General features: G+C 35.2%; 2 protein-coding genes across 2 annotated transcripts; both read right to left on the minus strand.

Moving 5' to 3' along the window:
* Positions 1–651: 651 nt before the first annotated feature.
* On the minus strand, positions 652–4,480 carry LOC117327769 (histone H2A.V). Its single transcript, XM_033884938.1, has 5 exons — positions 4,351–4,480; positions 4,128–4,205; positions 3,889–4,002; positions 2,182–2,311; positions 652–1,213 (listed from the first exon to the last, which is right to left on the minus strand). The coding sequence occupies exons 1-5, from the start codon at positions 4,351–4,353 to the stop codon at positions 1,152–1,154; spliced, it is 387 nt and encodes a 128-aa protein (XP_033740829.1). The 5' UTR covers positions 4,354–4,480; the 3' UTR covers positions 652–1,151.
* A 9,168-nt stretch (positions 4,481–13,648) lies between these two features.
* LOC117327775 (DNA damage-inducible transcript 4-like protein) lies at positions 13,649–19,841 on the minus strand. The gene is made up of 2 exons (XM_033884949.1): positions 19,464–19,841; positions 13,649–17,760 (listed from the first exon to the last, which is right to left on the minus strand). Exons 1-2 carry the CDS (start codon positions 19,693–19,695, stop codon positions 17,291–17,293), a joined length of 702 nt encoding a protein of 233 aa, XP_033740840.1. The 5' UTR covers positions 19,696–19,841; the 3' UTR covers positions 13,649–17,290.
* Between the last annotated feature and the right edge of the window lie 4,005 nt (positions 19,842–23,846).

The following is a 23,846-nucleotide window of genomic DNA, read 5'->3' on the forward strand; positions in this document are numbered from 1 at the left end:
CAACCGATGATAGTCGGGTTTTGTCTCCGTATACAAACACGGATAAGTCGAACCATCGGATAAGTCGAATATTTTGCTTGGTCCCGTCGACTTCGACTTATCCGAGTTTTACTGTATCTAAATTAAGAAACATCCCTCCAGTACTTTGCAAACAAGGAGAACCTACATATGAAATTTGAGAAAGATCCCTTCAGTACTTTCTGAGAAATAGTGATAACAAACTTCAATTGTCAAAATCAAAGATGGCTGCTTGTCGGCCATGTTGTTTTCCGATTGGTCTCAAAATGCATTATGCATAACTAGGCACCAAGGAGAACCTACATATGAAATTTGATCAAGATCCCTTCAGTACTTTCCAAGAAATAGCGATAGCAAGAATTGTTTACGGACGGACCACGGCGATTTGAATAGCCCACCATCTGATGATGGTGGGCTAAAAACTAGGGCACTAGTCTGATATTTGTAATAAATTTTTCAAAAGGACACATCCTAATTCCTATAGATGTTAGCCCATATGTATTCGTTTTGCAGTGAAAATAAAATCGAATTTTTTAATGTCAGTAAAATGTTAGTTTGGAGTCCTCAAATAGGATACGATTTACTGCAATAGCCCTCAGACGATTCTGCTCTAGAGGGAAAACAAACCACAGCTCCTTTTATGATATAAATTTATTACAATGTTAAATGATCGACATGAAAATATTAAAACCAAGGGGGAAATGAACACATACATTTAAAACCAAATACACATGTAATCTATCATAATTCCAGTCTGGAGACCATCTACAAACCTACATGTATACAAGTCAAGAAGAGTCAAGACAGAAAAGACGGAAATATTAGTGATTTTTTTCAGTATTTGTTCCCAATTGATCAGCTTCCATGCTTTTTCCTGTCATTTATAAATCCACTTGCACACAGACAAGGATACATCACAACTGGTCAGTCAACAGCTGCCCAAGAAAAGTGCACATGTTCTTTATCAAAATGAAATTTTCCAGACTGGCAATGCATGGGTTAAAATCCAATGGCTTGATGATGAAGTCAAATGAGAAATGAATTTGAACGTCCATTCGTGAAGTTTGATGGTTCACACTTGACACGATATCCTAATACACTAGACAGCAAACATACAGCAGGAGCCAAACATATTACGTAGGTTTCTGTGATCCCTTCTTTCCAATGAGAGACTTGTGGATGTGAGGAATGACACCTGCAAATAAAGCAATGTAGTGTTACATCATTCAACAATGACTAGAAATACAAGTGTTAATTAGATTTAAATTTTCATTCATAATAATAATAATCTTCAGAGGATAAATACATATTAAGCCAAAGGCTTATCTAATAATATACTATACAAAGTACAGATTTTGAAAACATTACATGATGTCTAGAAAATGACAAACATTTTGATCTATGAACATGTATGTAAAAAGCAGGAAAATTTTGGCTATGGATATGATTATGTTTCAAAATTGAACCTCTCCTGCCCAGGATTTCTACAGATTTTCCTCTAAAAGGGATATGTGTAAATGCGGCGTTATGCTGTCACCTGAAGGTGCAATTACCAATGCATCTTTACTACTATATCAGCAGACATTAGGTAAAATTGGAAATATTTTATCAGGTTTGCTATTTAAGTCAAATTAATTGCGAACCTTTTTTCAAAATCACTTGCTATTAAACTTTATTAAGCAATGAAACGTATTCAGCTTGATTCAATAATGAAAAAAATTGGGAATAAACCATGTGGAAAAGATTGGACTAGTATCTTAAGAAAAGTGGTTCATAATAAGGTAGTATATTTCGATATTTATTTGTTACAAACACAAAGCGGACATGACATGAAATCAACGAATCTTAATGCAACATAGGAGCAATTTGCCCAAAATCATAACCGTGCACTTGGAATTTATAATATATTCAGCTTTTTGTAGATTCAAAAACTGAAACGATTGGACAAGAGGTTTTGGAGAAAACTGGTTCACAATAAGGTAGTGTAGTTAACTCGATATCATCTCCCTATGCTGTCACTAACAGATAAGAGAAAATTTCCAATCCCAGTATGTACATCCCCGATTGACAATGGACAAGACAATGCCTTGACTTTATCACCAACATAGGAAGTAATGAGCCAGAATGTAGAGGTTAACCAATTAAACAGTTTAATGTACATACCACCACCAGCAATTGTAGCTTTGATAAGGGAATCCAATTCTTCATCTCCACGAATGGCCAATTGCAAGTGACGAGGTGTAATACGCTTTACTTTCAAATCCTTACTAGCGTTTCCAGCCAATTCCAGTACCTGTAAAATTACGATATACTTTATTCCTGGAAATAAGGACACAAGTAGGCATTTATGTAAACAGCAAAGGTACATAATTTTACACAGCAAGTAAATCACACCATTGATTATTCACTTTGAAGACTAATTCTGAAATGGTTCTATGAGAAAATGGATACAGGATAATTAAATATTTTAATTAAAATACTCTATGGCAAGTGTAATTAAACTTTTCATTTTTGTCCTGTGCATTTTTTTTCACATTGATTGAACAGGTGCATATAAAGTTTGCTCAGCCATGTTTTGACACTCCATAATCAGTTAAAGGAAGATACTTTATTGATCATGCTTTTTAGTATTGGTGTAGTCCGAACCGACAGTGTTTCAGAATTCAGATTTCCATGCCAAATATATATATATTAATGACGACTTGTCGAAATTCCAATTGAGGTGTTTGTGTTTAAGATGTGCACGAGAAGTTTATCATTCAAATTTATCTGAATGTTAGCTGCAAGTATGGTCACATGTACAGATGGATCTACTGGTCTCTGCCACTAATAAATTGAATAAATGAGCTAGGTATAGCTTTCAATAGAATAATAATTAGGTTTATAATTCCTCAATTCCTTAATAACTCATTTGTGCCAATCTGACCATCACAATATAATGGTCAGTTATTGGAATTTGGCATAATTTTAACGAAATCAATGAGACCAAAAAATTGTGGAGGGAGCCAATTACCAAATAAAGGCTTGGTTTCAAGACTTCTGAATAATTAGGATTTTTTTTATTGATCAAAATGTAGATTTAATGAAAACTATATTAATCAAACTACTCTGTACTGTTAACAAAAATTGATCTAGCAAGATAGTTGAAGATACTGAAATTCATTTTGGTTCAGGACGTATTTGTTTACACTAGATAATGCTTGAAATCCGCTACAAAGAGAAGAGAGTTTGAAGTTTTGGTTGAACACTTGTTATATTAAATTAAATGCGCTATCGCACTGTTCCGTTGCCAATTTCTACTTTTCAAGACAAGATCAAACGTTATCCAATGAGTTTATTATGTTAGCATCATGTCATGCTTGATTTGTTTTATTGCTAACAGCAACACTCGACATCACGATTAACTTATCATGACAGCATTTTGTGCATGCCCTCCCCTCCCTTTAAAAAAACCAACTTATATTCATAATTGGGACAGGACTTAATATTGTATGTATCTAGATATAAAACTGAAATGTACAACAATGAATTTCGTCAATCGAAGGGAGATAACATCAAATCGATCATGGCGGTTGGTCCGCCATTTTGACTGCCCGCGAAATTCTAACTCATGTAAACAATAACACGAATTGTTGCGTTTTCTGTACCAGATTAACTGAATTACCGCAAAATACAAGTGCAACTATCCTCATTTTGTGTACAAACACCAAATTCATCAATGAAATGTGTATATCAACATGGTTGTTGAATGTAAACATTGAAAACTCTTCTATCATTACGACAATTTACTCCAACAAAACAAACATTTAACACGCATAATTTTTGAAAGTGCAATTCATCTATTTATGATGCAATAAACTGCTCTCTTACTTCAGCGGTCAAGTATTCCAAAATTGCAGCACTGTACACGGCGGCTGTTGCACCAACGCGACCATGGCTTGTTGTTCTGTTTTTCAAATGTCTGTGAATACGACCAACGGGGAACTGCAAAGGAACAATTAGTATTATTGCAATGTAAAAGGGATGTGCAGTTATTCCAAACTGTTGACATATACAATAGATCAACATTAGTTACCCGATATGTATTTAAGTTCATTAATACTATTTACCTGGAGTCCAGCCCTTGCAGAACGAGATACTGCCTTTGCCTTCGCCTTTCCAGAGTCTTTTCCTGCTTTACCACCTGCCTAAAAATATAAAAATAAAATATTTCTGTGAGATTTTCATGGAAAATAAAACCGTAAATGTATTTGTGAAATGTACATAAATTATAATATCGATAATTTGAAATCCGATGACGAAAGATTGATTCGATTTTTAACCGATACATACCATCTTTCTTCTAATTCTTCTCTCGTCCTGTTGACTGACTGACGCTCAGACTGTAAAACCGCCAAATTACAGCGTATACACAGAAAGTCACGTGACACTATCAACCAATAGTAGGCGTGCTTTCATGGACAAAGAATTATAGTAAATATTCGACACGCTGTACCCCCTGGCTTACTTGACAGGTTATAAATGCAATTAGCACCATTCATTTTTGAGCGATAGAAATTAAATCATTTGGAAAGAGTTCATCTTCTGTTGACAAGTGAGAAATTAAATTGCATTCCAGTATATTGCCAGGAAAATATCCGGTTATTTAGTCTAATATAAGAAAGTTATAGATATTTGCATCTCTCGACAATCAGATTAAATTAAAATCAGAGACTTGTATATCACAAGTCTCTGTTAGACTTGTATATCACAAGTCTCTGTTAAAATGTAATTTTATTGTGAAGAATACATATTTACTCCATATAACCCAATCAGATAGAGACACGGTCGAATGATGAGGATTCTAAATTTAGACAACATGTTTGCATATCTATATATATGCACGGGCCGGGTATTTTCCCATTACTATCAAAGACGTGACACGTCTCTGTTCCTATTACACGAACGTACGAGGTGATGTTTTAGTATATATCAGTACTTTAAAAGTGTGTGTTGGTGGTGCTGGTTGGTAACAGATGTTTTGGGAAGCAAATATGTATACACATCCCTCGTGTACATTTATAATCGGTATTAATTATAAGAACAATTTACAGGGCGATATAAAATGCAAAAGACACTGATTAATGATTAAACGTGTGTAAACACTGTGCTTAAGTCTGATTTAAATACAATCATGACGTGGGTAAATGTGTGTGCATTTAAAGTAAGACTTCGATCAATAGATATTTCAATTCTCGTGTTTTATTATTGTTTTACCGGATACATGTTTATTTGTGCATAATGAGCTAGGCATACATGTATAGTGTTATATTTGTGTGATCAGAAAGGAAGAAAGGGATGGATTGCCGGAGAAAAGTGGTGTTATCGGATAATTCAGATCGGCATGTGTTAAAACCTACCCGCGGCATCAATTACGTAACATAAGTGTATAATTGGACGAAGCAACTGGACTTCCTGACATCACACAATTAAAGACGCCAAGCCGACCAGATATATATTTAAAATTACATCGCCAAGCCGACCAGATATATATTTAAAATTACATCGCCAAGCTGATCAGATGATATATATTTAAAATTACATCGCCAAGCTGATCAGATGATATATATTTCAAATTACACCGCCATGCTGACCAGATGATATATATTTCAAATTACACCACTAAGCTGACCAGATGATATATATTTCAAATTACACCGCCATGCTGACCAGATGATATATATTTCAAATTACACCACTAAGCTGACCAGATGATATATATTTCAAATTACACCGCCATGCTGATCAGATGATATATATTTCAAACTACACCGCCAAGCTGACCAGATGATATATTTCAAATTACACCGCCAAGCTGACCAGATGATATATATTTAAAATTACACCGCCAAGCTGATCAGATGATATATATTTAAAATTACACCGCCAAGCTGATCAGATGATATATATTTCAAATTACACCGCCAAGCTGACCAGATGATATATATTTCAAATTACACCGCCAAGCTGACCAGATGATATATATTTCAAATCACACCGCCAAGCTGACCAGATGATATATATTTCAAATTACACCGCCAAGCTGACCAGATGATATATATTTAAAATTACACCGCCAAGCTGGTCAAAGCGAAGTCAGATGAAACTCACTTAATCTATACACATGGACGTAATATTGCATCCAACATCGGATATCAATGAAATGAAATGTCCGTCTTTCTTTTTTAAATAAAAGCTAATTGTAAAACGTTTGCATAGAATAAAGGGATTTATAAATATTGTGTATCTGTAATACAACCGCTCCCATATTCATTAATTATTATTTTTTTAGTTTTCTCGGTGTAAGTAGAATCTTTGCCTGTCATGTTCAATGTTTGGCGTCGTTACATCAGAGTGTCCGAGTGGTAATAGCTCAGTAGAGCTAATGTTGTTCTGTAACTACTATAAACAAAACTTTTATTTGGTTTTAATTTGTACCGTAATGGCTCATGCATGATAATATCAGAGACATATACACATCTATATATGTCTCTGATAATATACAATAAAATATATAATAACAATAAACAAATTTTCAGAACTAAATAACAAAAACATACAAATTCTGTAGTGGTAGTTGTCACCATGAAATAGAGTGTTCCAGTAGGACGAATAAGGTTATTTCTGGGGATATTGATTTAAAATCCTCATTTGTCCGGTGTCCAAGTCTGATGGGAAAGACTGGTTGAGGTAACGGAACAAGCGGCAGATTTCGGAAGAAGTAAGATTTTTATATTGATGATTTCTATAACAGTTTTCATTGTGAGACTCCATATCCACATACCAAAATACATAAAACACACACATATGTATTATTGGAATATATGTAGTTGTTATAACCATGTTGTTTATTACCATGGAACCATATATATATATAGTCATCACGACACTTTACTAACTATTCTTATTACCAAGGGACCATATATAGTTACCACGACACTTAACTAAATAGTCTTATTACCAAGGGACCATATATAGTTACTAAATACTGTATTAACTATTCTTATTACCAAGGGACCATATATAGTTACCACGATACCGTATTACCACGGGACCATATATAGTCACCACGATACCGTACCAACTATTCTTATTACCAAGGGACCATATATAGTTACCACGATACCGTACTAACTATTCTTATTACCAAGGGACCACATATAGTTACTAAATACTGTATTAACTATTCTTATTATCACGGGACCATATATAGTTACCACGATACTTTACTAAATAGTCTTATTACCGAGGCACCATATATAGTCACCACGATACCGTATTACCACGGGACCATATATATAGTTACCACGATACTCTACTAACTATTCTTATTACCAAGGGACCATATATAGTCACCACGATACCGTACTAACTATTTTTATTACCAAGGGACCACATATAGTTACTTAATACTGTACTAACTATCCTTATTACCAAGGGACCATATATAGTTACCACGATACCGTACTAACTATTTTTATTACCAAGGGACCACATATAGTTACTTAATACTGTACTAACTATCCTTATTACCACGGGACCATATATAGTTACCACGATACCGTATTATCACGGGACCATATATAGTCACCACGATACCGTACTAACTATTCTTATTACCAACGGACCATATATAGTCACCACGATACCGAACTAACTATTCTTATTACCAAGGGAACATATATAGTTACCACGATACCGTACTAACTATCCTTATTACCACGGGACCATATATAGTTACCACGATACCGTATTATCACGGGACCATATATAGTCACCACGATACCGTACTAACTATTCTTATTACCAACGGACCATATATAGTCACCACGATACCGAACTAACTATTCTTATTACCAAGGGAACATATATAGTTACCACGATACCGTACTAACTATCCTTATTACCACGGGACCATATACAGTTACCACGACACCACACTAACTATTCTTATTACCACGGGACCATATATAGTCACCACGATACCGTACTAACTATTCTTATTACCAAGGGACCATATATAGTTACTAAATACTGTACTAGCTATTCTTATTACCAAGGGACCATATATAGTTACCACGATACTCTACTAACTATTCCTGTTACTACGACATTATGTAAGTACTAAGGCATAGACTGTACTAACTATTCCTGTTACTACGACACTATGTAAGTACTAAGGCATAGACTGTACTAACTATTCCTGTTACTACGACACTATGTAAGTACTAAGACATAGACTGTACTAACTATGCCTGTTACTACGACACTATGTAAGTACTAAGGTATAGACTGTACTAACTATTCCTGTTACTACGACACTATGTAAGTACTAAGGTATAGACTGTACTAACTATTCCTGTTACTACGACACTATGTAAGTACTAAGACATAGACTGTACTAACTATTCCTGTTACAACGACACTATGTAAGTACTAAGACATAGACTGTATCAGGTAAAAATAAATATCTCATGTGCACAGAAATCCGCAAAGAAATCCAGCAGTTAATTCATACCTCAAAACTATGCAACAAAAGGAAACTCTACATTTGAAAATAAACATTGTGTCAACTACACTCGGTCATCTACTTTACAAGTATCAACACTGATCGTAAACATACATGTAAACATGTAGCATACATAAAAGTGTTGCTATTTTCTGACTGTACAAATAAATTACAGTAAAAAGTTTGTTACATACTCAAACCACTGTTTTCTGTTTTATTTCCAAGAAATATAGGGGAACTGCAAGATCGATTTAAAAAAAAAATGTGTTTGTTTTGTTTTTCACTTGTTATGCAGAGAAATACGGGTGACGTGTCTTGCCCAAGAACATAAACATGTCAGAAAAGATACAACACTTCAGAGGGGTTGTTAATCAAAACAGGTGTTGTTCAGATACCATGTCAAAGCTTTGCTTAGGCCGAAAAATAGCAACACTTTGTTTGCTCCTTAAAACTCATACAAATTTCTAGCTCGATGGCCCCAGTGGAACTGGAGAGAAAATTACATGTTTTTTTTTCAAGATGGTTGCCATCGCTGCCATCTTGGATTTCGGACTGACCTGAAAAATAACACATGGTCAGGACCATCTCATGATAATGTCAGGGAAATAAGTCTCACTAGTGGAACTTGAGAAGAAGTTTGAAATAGGTATCGTTCAGAAAAAAACATGATTGCACAATCATGTTACAAAATGACAATTTCCAGCTCGATCCCACCAGTGGAACTAGAGAAGAAGTATAATATTTATTCTTCAAGATGGCTGCAATGGCGGTCATCTCTGAATTTGAACTGATCCGAAAAATCACAACATTTAGTCGGAAAATCTCGGGATCATTTCAGGTAAGTTAAAGCTGAATTCTACTGGTAGAACTCGAGAAGACGCTTGAAATCAGCATTATTCAGGAAATCCATGATTGTGCAATCATGTTTCAAAATGGTCGCCATGGCTGCCATGTCAAAGTTTTTACGAGGCTGGAAAATAAAAACGCTTTGTGAAATTGGCTCCCCTGCCAAATTTCAGCTCTATGGTACCATTGGAACTAGAGAAGAAGTTAAAAAAAGTGTGTTTTCAAGATGGTGTCCATTTTGGATTTCGGATCGGCCTAAAAAATATTTAACACTTGGTCAGGACCATATCCGGATCATTTCAGGCAAATTAAAGCTCAGTCACATTGTTGGAACGCAAGAAGAAGATCGAAATGTGAAAAGTTTACGCACGGCGGACGACGGAAAAAGCACGATGACTACATTGTATAGATCATCCTATCTGACTCTTCGGGTCAGATGACCTATAAATCGATCATTTTTTTTTTCCTGACTTAAAGATAGGTAGTTATGCGCTATTAAATTTTTATTCATTTTTTTATATCAAGAATCACTTTTACACCAAAATTGAAAAAAAAACCAATCAGTTCAAGCCTTTTTAATATAAAACAAATCAAATTCTTGATATCAAAAATACGAATTTTGGATATGGAAAACAATAATGAAGAAGTGCCTAATAATTTGATGATATCGAAAAAGAGTAAATATTACCAGGGTCATGCATGTAAAATCGAATTGTTGATTGGTCCCGGAGCAAAATTGAAGTTATCTCCCTTGGACCATGTAACTCGGCTTTAATATCCAAGTAAACGACCACAGCGATTGTATTGGTCCTTGGAGATGGCTCTAGTAAGGTACAAACTATCAACCCAAGTATTCTATGGCCTTAACACCAGACTTGATACATAAACGTGCGTATGATTGGGCTCTGGGCCAAAATGATAGAATCGACAGAAAACAACTGTATATCTAGAGATTATAATACAGCATGGTCATACTACAAAAATATCTCTGACCAATGTAATTTAGTATGTTTTAGAAAATCAAGAACGTACTAGCATACAATAGTTGAAAAGCACTGTTTCCCATACACTCAAATATATGTTTACATTTTCCCGAAAGGGACTAACTACAAAATTTACAAACAAGATTTAATGTAAGAGAAATGTTTACTAGATGTCCTTCCACAATTAGCTCTTGTCTTTTGTAAATTTCAAATGTGTAATATCAAATTAGCAGTTGAATACGGTAGATGGAGCAACATTCCCAAGAAAAATAGAATCTGTAACCTTTGCAACCAGAACGATATTGGAGACGAGTTTCCTTATTTAATTATAGTCATCGACAACTATAAACATGTAGGAAGCTTTTTTTTTTTTCTCGATACCGTTATCAACCATACTCTATTTAATTTTGAAGAAGATTAAGAATTTATTTCACTTGTTAAGTTCATTAGACAAATAAATAATCGACTTAATTCTATGCAAGTAGTGCATTTGCTTATAAAATGTGTCAAAGAAGTACTATAAACGGTAATACATGTCTCTACACTGTTAGTTATCATTGGCACAAATCCCAAACCATGGTCATTATATATTGATCATGGGTATTAGCAGGAAGTGAATGTTCAAAAGCTGCATAACCTTTTGTTTATATTTTTACCAAGGACATACCATGAGATATAAATGTCTCTGTTATTACTACAGCAAATGATGTACAAATGTACATTGTATTGATATTTATTTGAATGTTCCCCAAACCAAAATATTCATTTTTTTCCTGACCACTAAAAGCCCACAAATGATTTCCTTGTTGTTCCTTAAATATAAAGGATCTTAAATCAGTTTTCATTTTCATAAGAAAATTTATGGAACAAGTCTTGGCAAAAAAAAAATATAACTTTGTAATGGATTCCATAAAATTTCCTATGAAATGAAAGCAAATCTAGTATACTTTTTATCACAAAATTCAGAAAACTTACATTTTGACAGGTTTTAAAGTCAAAATGTGGGGATCTTTATCAAATGGTGAGTCATATACATTTCATTGTGCTGATCAAAGGTCATGACATCTAGTCATTGTTAATGATTTCTGACTGGCACAGCAAATGGAAAACACTCCATGATCTATTACACTAGTGACATGTGCAAAAATATTAGACAGGTAAATACACTGGATAACAGGAGGATGGTTTGATTAATTAAAATATTACACAGGTAAATACACTAGATAACAGGATGATTGTGTGATTAATTAAAATATTACACAGGTAGATACACTGGATAACAGGAAGATTGTTTGATTAAATATTACACAGGTAAATAAACTGGATAACAGGATTGTTTGATCAATTAAAATATTACACAGATAAATACATGGATAACAGGATAATTAAGTAATTAATTAAAATATTACACAGGTAGATACACTGGATAACAGGAAGATTGTTTGATTAAATATTACACAGGTAAATAAACTGGATAACAGGATTGTTTGATCAATTAAAATATAACACAGGTAAATACACTGGATAATAGAAGGATTGATTGATTAATTAAAATATAACACAGGTAAATACACGAATAACAGGATTGCGAGATCAATTTAAATATTTGGATGTTTCCCCTGACCTAAACCTTCAAAATACCCATTTTATGAGTTCAATTGTATTCCAATGTCAAAGCATGTTAATTAAGTTCTATGAAAAACAAGAGACCCCAGAGGGATCTTGGCGCCCACCATTGAATGGTTTTTATAGGTTCCATGTCAGATTGATCTTTTCCCTACTTTTCCCTTCCTCTAAGTCTTACTTATCTGTGTAAATTCAGAAACAGCCCTCTAGTACTATTCAAACAAGGGGAACCTATATATAGAATTTAAGATTTAGCTATAATGGCTGTCTTTCGGCCATGTCGTTTTCGTATTGGTCCCAGTATGCAAAACTAGGCACTGAGGGGAACCTACATATGAAATTTGAAAAAGATCCCTTCAGTACTTTCACAGAAATAGCGATAACAAACTTCAATTGTCAAAATCCAAGATGGCTGCCTGTCAGCCATGTTGTTTTCCGATTGGTCTCAAAATGCAATATGCATAACTAGGCACTGAGGGGAACCTGCATATGAAATTTCAGAAAGATCCCTTCATTACTTTCACAGAAATAGCGATAACAAACTTTAATTGTCAAAATCCAAGATGGCTGCCTGTCAGCCATGTTGTTTTCTAATTAGTCTCAAAATGCAATATGCATAACCAGGAACAAAGAGGAACCTGCATATGAAATTTGAGAAAGATCCCTTCAGTACTTTCACAGAAATAGCGATAACAAACTTCAATTGTCAAAATCCAAGATGGCTGCCTGTCGGCCATTTTGTTTTCCGATTGGTCCCAAAATGCAATATGCATAACTAGGCACCAAAGGGAACCTATATATGAAATTTGAGAAAGATCCCTTCAGTACTTTCACAGAAATAGCGATAACAAACTTTAATTGTCAAAATCCAAGATGGCTGCCTGTCGGCCATGTTGTTTTCTAATTAGTCTCAAAATGCAATATGCATAACCAGGAACAAAGAGGAACCTGCATATGAAATTTGAGAAAGATCCCTTCAGTACTTTCACAGAAATAGCGATAACAAACTTCAATTGTCAAAATCCAAGATGGCTGCCTGTCGGCCATTTTGTTTTCCGATTGGTCCCAAAATGCAATATGCATAACTAGGCACCAAAGGGAACCTATATATGAAATTTGAGAAAGATCCCTTCAGTACTTCCTCAGAAATAGCGATAACAAACTCCAATTGTCAAAATCCAAGATGGCTGCCTGTCGGCCACGTTGGTTTCCGATCGGTCCCAAAATGCAATATGCACAACTAGGCACCAAGGGGAACCTACATATGAAATTTGAGAAAGATCCCATCAATACTTTCTCAGAAATAGCGATAACAAGAATTGTTTACGGACGGAGGGACCACAGACCACGGACGCAGGGCGATTTGAATAGCCCACCATCTGATGATAGTGGGCTAAAAATATTGAAGTATTTAAATGTTAAGCAAGTATATTTTTACCAACCCTGAACACATACTGGTCTTACTTGTTGCCTTCGGGTTGTTTTATACTGATGTAATTATTGATACTTTCTGTGACCCCTTTCACCAACTCCTGTCAATAGTTGTTTAAAAAGTTTGATGTGCAAGACCTATTCTGTGGGCAAATGACATCTTTATCACTGCAAACAAACAACATCCACTCTTGTATTTCAATGATAACAAGATTTTATTGCACAAAAATATATACAATTGTTCAATTTGTTTCTATCACAAGAAAATAAACAGTAATTTTCATATCATAAGAAAGTAATCATTACAGTAAGTTTATAGTATCTAATAACTTGCTATTTAGTGTAAGTTTCCATTGATGTAAATTGAATTAAGCAATGCGATATGCAACAAAACGTTCATGAAATATGAGGCAATCTTGTAAGCTAAACATTTCTGCAAACAAGGTTTTGACATTTCAACCAGCCCATAAGATATATCCAGTGAAATGTTTTCAAGTAAACATTGACAATTTCATGCGATTCAAAACAACTTTTCTTTTTAATGAACCACTAATTGACTAAATGTATCTGTAATTTTAATGCCTTCTGAAATTCAACATTGATGATATCAAAATCACCAAAAATGGAACATATTTAAAACAAGAAATGAAAAGAAGTTATAAAGATATTGTCATTCATAGGTTTTGAATTTTGTTGTCACACTTATATATAATTATATATTGCTCAGTCCTTCAAAAAAATCAGGGTCGGTCTTCATAAAAGGACCATCTTCTTAAAACAAGAGGCCCACTCAGATTCAATACAATAGAAGGCTATTGTTGTTGTCACAACAATGTAGAAATTATATTTAAACGTTGTAAAAACTCTTGTACATGTTATCCCAATGTATAGCAAAATCTTATGAATTTTGCAGCAGATAAATGTCAAACTAATGTATTATGACCAACACAAATATTATTCCTCAGCTGCAAACTCTTGAAAACAAAATACTGATAAATTATGCTGAATAAAGATGACAAGTATTTGATTCTATCATACCTGGCATGGCTATTAAGGTTGTTTGAATTTAATCAAATAATTTGATCCCTTTGGGTCCTCAACCCCTTGGAGTGACCTAAGGTAACAATGTTCATAAATATCATCCCATATTTATGATTCCAATTTCCAATTATTTCAGCACACAAGTATGCCCAGAATTAAATACTAAGATATTTTCTTTTTCTTTTCTCAAATTCAGAGAGAATATGTATAATGTATGATTATGTCATTCCTTGGTGCGAGTAGACTGTTGAAATTACAGCAAAAACTACACCCTTTTGACCTTACCAGGTAAGAACCCAGGAAGGTAGGGGCCATGGAATTAGTTCTTTATTATCGTTGTTTATCCATGAGCCATAATGTAAAATTTCTGCAAAAAAGTACTAAAATCTGTCAACACAGCAGACTTAATTAAGGCCATTGCAAAAGATCAAGTCCTGCAAGACTTTATTTGGGTCACCTTAAATTAATATTTAAAACAGTTGGAATTACAATGTAATGGCATTACATACTGATAAGGTCAAGTAAACCACCTATAAAAGTAATATCTTAAAATGGAAGTTTACAAGAAAGCAGATTTTTTTTGTACAATAGGGAAGATATATAATATAAACATATTACATGAAAACCAACATTGAAAATTTTACTTCACTTTCAGCAAGTTCACATCTCCATGTCCTCAAAAGAGAGTATTGTAATGATACTGCAACAAGCCCAGGGGGCAAAAATGGTAGGGTGGGGCATATAAGCTGAATGATTTACTATTCTAGGAATGACTAACATTCTTGTATAATGTACAGAAAAGATTGCGTATTTATTTCACATTTTAGGCTTTACCAGTATTCAATATTTACCAAATACATTACAGTGAAACCACAAGCCAAGTGCTCTTGTATGGACATATAATTCAATAGTAAGACTAGAGCTTCATAGCCTAAGTTTTCTATAAGTTAAACATTTTGAAGGTCAAATGTTTGTCGAGACACAAGACATCTGTCTGTCAAATTGTCAACCATCAAAGGTAGGGACCAGAGGAAACTTGGGCATGCAGTTAATTACTTCATAAGAAATCAGAACTTAACAATATCATCACATTGTTGGATTACTCCTCATTATTGTACAATATCTGATAATATATTATTCATTTGTGTAGTACGTGATATCACATTTTTCATTAATTAAAAGCCTTCACTTCACAAAATTATCACACCTTACTCTACCACATTGAGATTCAATTGATTAATTTACAACTCTAAAAGAATATTTCTTTCTGAAAGCTACCCCTGAAAATTTCTATATGATTATTATTGATGAAGCATGGAACCAATGTATTTAAGCACATAATACAAAACATCTGAACAGAATCAAACAATTAAACAAGCAACTGCTATAGATTTAATGAAATATAATTATATATATCTATTTTACCTATGCATGTTTGAACAAATGTGTGGCACTCAGATAAAATAAATTATCATATTATTAATATCATAGAATCTAAAAAATCTCACCTATCAAAATAATACTGGCATATGATGCATATTGAACACACAACGTGTGATTTTAGTATTTTGTATTTGTAATTTTAGACATATAATATTCCACATTTGGCACATTAAAATATAATTGATATACAAATGAACAAGATTTTGTTTCACCAGATCAATAATAATATTGAATCTACACAGTTTTAATGTTAATCAATGAGCACCAGAGGATTAATTTGACTTGTATACCAAGTCAGCTGTCTGACATGTTCTACAATTAGTCTTTGTTTACAGGATTAAAGTATATCCACTGATAATAGAAGTTCATGTATTTTGATACATTTTTTGAAAGCACTAAATAAACATGGCATTTGATACCAGTTTTCATGGCATAACTTTAAATTTCACTGATGTCATTTCTCACCTAACTGTCCAAAAAATATAAATTTAATTCCTTACATTCTCACATCTCAATTACTAACTGATTTTCATCAGACTATCATGCACACAAAATTATAATTTACTACTCTCTGGGTTTTTCATAATCCACATCACAGGGAAAGAATTTATCTCTGTCAACTTTGTTCATGTATTTGTAATCTACACTAAAATGGGACTACAGAATTGTTCACCCCCTTCAGGTAGAGACAGAGATTAATCCAAGCACAATATTATTAAGTTGACAAACACCAAGCTTGCACAGTATTTGACAACTTGAGAATCTTTCCCCGAGGAATCAAGATCCCCTTTACACTCCTTCAAGGGGGTGAATGATTATTTTCCTCTCATCCTGTTATATCCCTTTATTAATATAATGTAAAATGCAAGATTGATGCTGCAGCAATGCAAGCTTGCATCAGAGGGTTAACTCATCTCCTCATTCACGCTGAAAGGTACTTCACCTCCCAAATCTGCCAACCCAGGCCTTAATTGTATTCAGCATCTACACTTCTGGGACAAAATTTAGTTCCATTAATGTCAACTATTTAATCATATCTCGCACCCACAACACCAATCTCTCTTCTTTATATATCACACTTTGATCTCTCAGAATTGTTACTATCACTAATTCTCTCTATTTATATAAACCCAGGTAAGCTCCTTTAGCACACCCTTTTTTTTTGCATTGAACACAATAGGTTGAATGACCAATATCACATGCCTTATTGTATACATTAAATTATCACAATACCAGGAAAATCTTTCTTTGCATTTCAACAGGGAATGTTTAGAAATTAGAAATATGAAACTTATATTTTGAACACCATGAAAGGTCATGTAATTAAGATGTCCATTCAGGTATTTTGAACATCTTAATTATTAAGCCTGTACAGTTTCTTCTTCTCAAGACCATATCTAGAACACAGAAGCTTCAGATCTAAAGTTTTCTTTTTATCTAGGTACCCACTCATAAAAATGAAGAACTTTTTTAACTTGCACCATCCTCTTGTATCCTCCTTTAGGGTCAAGTACAGTTCAAATGTTGATACAGTAGTTGGGTCACAGTCTAGTTTCACAAGATTCTGGCACTTATTTTTGTCCTCTAGGTTTATGAACAGGACACATCCTCTCAGTCCACATGGCTCCTTGCGAGCTGAAGCCATGATATCCCTTGCTATGCACATTACTAGACCGCATGGAATCAGCATCTCATACCCCAACTTGTCATCCCTCACAGAAGAAAGCGCATGTTTAATCAGACTGACCAGGTCTTTCCACTGGGTCTTCTCAATCACGTTCTCAAAAAGGTTTTGGGATGGGCAGTGAGGAAGGTCAGCTTCATCTGTTAACAAAACAAAATTCTTATTATGTTGAAAAGAGCACCAAACTACTTAAAATGCAGGTTAATAAGCTCGAGGTATGTGGCAGCAGATGTACAGGTGATGATGCTGGATCAATATCTTATCTAATACCTGTTTTTTCCCTAAAGTTGCTATTTTCTATATTTCCAAATAACTAGAACACTGAGTTACAGATTTATTGCAAGAGGCCCATGGGTGTTAATATTCATCAGACTTCAATAGATACTAGTACTATTGTAGTATACATACTCGGTAGAAGTTAATTGCTACAGACTACTGGGAATGTGCAATACTATGTTTGCTTAATCTTGGATTATTGAGGAACTAGAAAAATAACACTTTCAAAGAACCATAAATTCTATTATGATAATAGTATCACTTCAGACAAGTTGGAGTTTAAAAGAACTGGTGGAAGTTTGAAATGGGCTTTTCAAAATGGCAGCCACTGCATGCGCAGCCATATTTGATTACGACCTGAAAAATAACAACACACATGACCATGACCATCTCGGGATTATTTCAGTTGAGACTTAAGTAAGAGCTGAATCAATAGGGTGAACTTGAGAAAAAGTTCAAAATGTGGTTTTGAAGATGGTGGCCATCTTGGATTTTGGGTGGCCGAAAAGAAGCACCTGGACAGAACCAGTTCAGGAAAGAGTTAACTCCCGCTAAAAAGCTTGAGAAGAAGTTTGAAATAGGTGTTGTTCATGTTACAAAAAGACTACCATGGTTGCCAGGTCAACCATTTTTCAAGAACAAAAGATTACTTTCCTCCTTCAACATCCTCACCAGTTTCCAGCTAAATGGCACCAGTGGAACTGGAGTGGAAGTCTAAAATGTGTTTTTCAAGATGGCTGACATGGTGGTCATCTTAGATATTTGACCGATCCGAAAAATAACAATACTTGGGACAGGACCACCTCAGGATCATTTCAGGTAAATTAGAGCTGAATCGAACTTGTGGAACATGTGAGAGGAAGTTCGAAAGAGGTAAAAGTCGGGAAAACCATGATTACACAAAGATTTTATTTCCAGTAAACACTTAATAATTCCTCTTTACCAAATTGATTCCAGGCACTTCCATTACTCAGGGCAATTTCTGCTCGTTTAATTTTATTACTGTTTTTTGTTTTTAATAATACAATGTGTACGTACCGAGTAAATCTAGCAGTAAACAAGTCTTGGTGTGTTTATAATAGTTCCTATCAATGTACTGAAAATCTGTATGGAGAGATGAGACCACAATCAGACAAGAGGATGCATTTCCTCTGGCCCCACACATATGAGATATATTGCCTAGAACAGCCATAATTTACAGTTACTATGCACATGGAAACTCAGGCTTGAATTAATATGTTCATTCGAGACACAGCTGTCAATTTCATACATCAAGCTACTTGACAATGAAATAGTAGAGGTTTGAATGTAACACACATAATGTACAATGGAAAATAATTATGTGGCAAAATGGAGAATTTTGAAGAATGTCAAGTTTTTTAGCAGACCGTATAGGAGCATCAATTAAATAAACACCATTGAAATCTATTGTTTATAAATCTAATTAATTCTACAAAACTTAACTTGATTTATGCTGTGGGATTCACTTTCAAAAAGTTTACATTGTCAAGAGCATTCATTTTTCGTGTCAAGTGTAAATGCAGACTCGCGAAATCACTTTACTCACCTAAGATATCATCATGTTGTTCACAGACATGACTTGCTGTTGTTGGATATGCTACTGGTGAGTTACGATGTCCTTTTATTTTTGTCATTCCTTTCACTGTGGTCGACCTCAACTTGTGCAGCATACGTTGAATTTTCGTCTGCCTACTCGAATCGCCAGATTCGAACACTGCGTCAGATTTCGTCTTCGTAACTGTACAGAGGTTGTTAGAAATTGTTTTAGTTTCAACCATTTCGTTTCAATAAGATGTTGATTTTGAAAGAAATATGCAAACTGATCGAATATGCATTCATATATTTCTCAGAAACAAAATGTTTCTGACAAAATCTCTTTCTCTTCGATCAGACGGTCCACCAACCTTCTGCGCACTGTCAGCGAAATCAGCTGACTTTGATACACGAGGTCGTGACCCTCAACGTCACGTTCCATATTAGGAGAAGTGGGTTGAGTCTAATCTCAATGTCCACCAATCAGAAATGGCATCGACCAATCATATCAGTACCCTTTATGTAGGCCTACCCGACTTGTCCAAACAAATTCATTATAAATAGACACTCTGTAATACATACATCGGGCTTATTTCATCCAAAACGTCTTAAGTTTTATAAAATTGATAAACACGTAGGCCTAATAATATTATAGTTTCATTATTATGGCGAGGGAAGGATATGTCATAATTAAATATTTTCGCCCAGGCAAAATTATTTTTGCTTAGGCAGAAATATTTTTGCCTAGGCAAAATTCGATTTTTGCCTAGGCAATAATCGAAACAAAATTATTTTTGCCTAGGCAAAAATTGAATATTGCCTAGGCTGAAATATTTTTGCCTAAGCAATATTCGATTTTTGCCTAGGCAGAAATAATTTTGCCTAGGCAATATTTAATTTTTGCCTAGGCAATATTTAATTTTTGCCTAAGCAAAAATATTTAATTATGACATCCTTCCCGCGCCATACATTATAAGCTAGGCGTTGTCTATAATATTTAATACAGGGACATATATTTCGCCCCTGATTTAATCACAGAAAATAATAGAGCACTATATATATATATTTTAGATGTCTCTGATCAGATTGGTGTGTAATGGTCAAATCAGAGACTTGTAATCACTGTCCCCTAGCTTTGTGGTAGCGGTGTTGTATTTTCTCTCTGATCGAGGCCATTGACCAATTTTATAGTGTTTTTGACAACCTTTGCGAAATCAATTCTCGCGTAGATGATAATTGTACGACTTCGTTCATTGATCTAAACACAACTGTCCCATTTCTCATTTTATCGTGGGCAATTTTTGGCGTTTCTTATTTTTCACAAAATGCCGTTATAAATTAACATAAGTGGCCGCTAATTAGCTGTACGATATAAAGCTGTGGGTAGCACGAGAAACAATGAGCAGCTTAAGCCGTTTGTAAACCTAGTGTTTTCTCCATAAGGCAGAATTAAAATTACTATGTAAACAAATTGAGTTAAACTCTTTAACTACTCACAATTAAGGGAAAGAAATTCACATTTAATGTCTGGGTGTTGTGGAGAAACCAGGTCTAACAAATTTAGCAATCCACGAGATGTCTTATCAAATACTTGTATGTTATGCAGAAGATATGCAGTTTAGATATCTTATGTTATCATACCACTTTTAAATAACATAATATATTGATAAACGCAATTTTTAAAATGTCATGTTGTTATCATCAATAAATTAATTGAAATAGATATACATGTACATGTATGACCGTGTAATAATGTAAGAAAACATTTACTTTTTTTAGCAAATGTACGTACGTACGTATGATGTCCTAGTTTATCTGTCAATAAGTTGGATAATCTCCACATGTTAGTTAACGACATATTTGTTCTAGACGAGGTCGTGTGCCCAGTAGGTAGGCGCAAAAATTGTACTTCCTGTCCCCATTACATGATCGTTAGAGTCAAGAGGCGAGTGAATTTGGGTTTTTATCTTTTTGTCTTCCTTCTAAACAACTTTATTCTTCCTATTGTCTTCCTTGACTGTCCCTCCTTTAGCCCTCAGTCCAGTCGGCCTAGTGAGATTCACACCAGAGTTTGTGAAAATGGCAGTTTTCTGCTCCTGCCGCTCAGCATTTAAGGAGTGGGACGACTTGTTCGCCCGTTGTCAATATAATGACTGGATGGGATGTCCTAATGGATGTCTTCGGTAGTATGCTTCAGTGAGGTAGCACTATAAAGTCGGCATCAGTTCCAGAAACATGAATATGCATCTCGCACAAAAGGGAGACTGTCCTTAAATGGCGCGAGGTGTTGATAGGACGTTAAACAATACTAAACCGAACCTAATACATGACGTATACATTTTGAACAAATGAAATTGGACATAATTAGGAACATTTACCTATTGTGTATATGACGTGACACCATGGCCAGGTGGAGGGTTGATATTTGTAATTGTGTAATCAGGATAAGATGGTAGTTATGCAGTAATTTCGTGTTAACTTTCTGATTTTATTATCACCGGTCAGGGCATTATTCTGGACCCTGACGTGGTGTCTCCTTGTAGGAGGTAGTGACTAATTCACAAACCAACATACAGGACGTCAATCGCATGCTACGGAGCAACCAATACCACGTAAAAATACATAGCCCAAAAGAAATAATTGTAGCAAGCAGTTATATTTGACTGATGTAGGTATCTGATCCCATCAGTAACATTTGACTGATGTAGGTGTCTGTACCCATCAGTAACATTTGACTTGTGTAGGTGTCTGTCACCATCAGTAACATTTGACTGATGTAGGTGTCTGTCCCCATCAGTAACAATTGACTGATGTAGGTGTCTGTCACCATCAGTAACATTTGACTGATGTAGGTGTCTGTCCCCATCAGTAACATTTGACTGATGTAGGCGTCTGTCCCCATCCGTAACATTTGACTGATGTAGGTGTCTGTCCCCATCAGTAACATTTGACTGATGTAGGTGTCTGTCCCCATCAGTAACATTTGACTGATGTAGGCATCTGTTCCCATCAGTAACATTTGACTGATGTAGGTATCTGTCCCCATCAGTAACATTTGACTGATGTAGGTGTCTGTCCCCATCAGTAACATTTGACTGATGTAGGCGTCTGTCCCCATCAGTAACATTTGACTGATGTAGGTGTCTGTCCCCTACAGTAACATTTGACTGATGTAGGTGTCTGTCCCCATCAGTAACATTTGACTGATGTAGGTGTCTGTCCCCATCAGTAACATTTGACTGATGTAGGTGTCTGTCCCCACCAGTAACATTTGACTTGTGTAGGTGTCTGTCCCCATCAGTAACATTTGACTTGTGTAGGTGTCTGTCCCCTACAGTAACATTTGACTGATGTAGGTGTCTGTCCCCATCAGTAACATTTGACTTGTGTAGGTGTCTGTCCCCTACAGTAACATTTGACTGATGTAGGTGTCTGTCCCCATCAGTAATATTTGACTGATGTAGGTGTCTGTCCCCATCAGTAACATTTGACTGATGTAGGTGTCTGTCCCAATCAGTAACATTTGACTGATGTAGGCGTCTGTCCCCATCAGTAACATTTGACTGATGTAGGTGTCTGTCCCCATCAGTAACATTTGACTGATGTAGGTGTCTGTCCCCATCAGTAACATTTGACTGATGTAGGCGTCTGTCCCCTACAGTAACATTTGACTGATGTAGGCGTCTGTCCCCATCAGTAACATTTGACTGATGTAGGTGTCTGTCCCCTACAGTAACATTTGACTGATGTAGGTGTCTGTCCCCATCAGTAACATTTGACTGATGTAGGTGTCTGTCCCCATCAGTAACATTTGACTGATGTAGCTGTCTGTCCCCACCAGTAACATTTGACTTGTGTAGGTGTCTGTCCCCATCAGTAACATTTGACTTGTGTAGGTGTCTGTCCCCTACAGTAACATTTGACTGATGTAGGTGTCTGTCCCCATCAGTAACATTTGACTGATGTAGGTGTCTGTCCCCTACAGTAACATTTGACTGATGTAGGTGTCTGTCCCCATCAGTAATATTTGACTGATGTAGGTGTCTGTCCCCATCAGTAACATTTGACTGATGTAGGCATCTGTCCCCATCAGTAACATTTGACTGATGTAGGCGTCTGTCCCCATCAGTAATATTTGACTGATGTAGGTGTCTGTCCCCATCAGTAACATTTGACTGATGTAGGTGTCTGTCCCCATCAATAACATTTGACTGATGTAGGTGTCTGTCCCCATCAGTAACATTTGACTGATGTAGGCGTCTGTCCCCATCCGTAACATTTGACTGATGTAGGTGTCTGTCCCCATCAGTAACATTTGACTGATGTAGGTGTCTGTCCCCATCAGTAACATTTGACTGATGTAGGCATCTGTTCCCATCAGTAACATTTGACTGAT

Source organism: Pecten maximus, chromosome 1, assembly GCF_902652985.1.
Source record: "Pecten maximus chromosome 1, xPecMax1.1, whole genome shotgun sequence".
Lineage (NCBI taxonomy): Eukaryota > Metazoa > Mollusca > Bivalvia > Pectinida > Pectinidae > Pecten > Pecten maximus.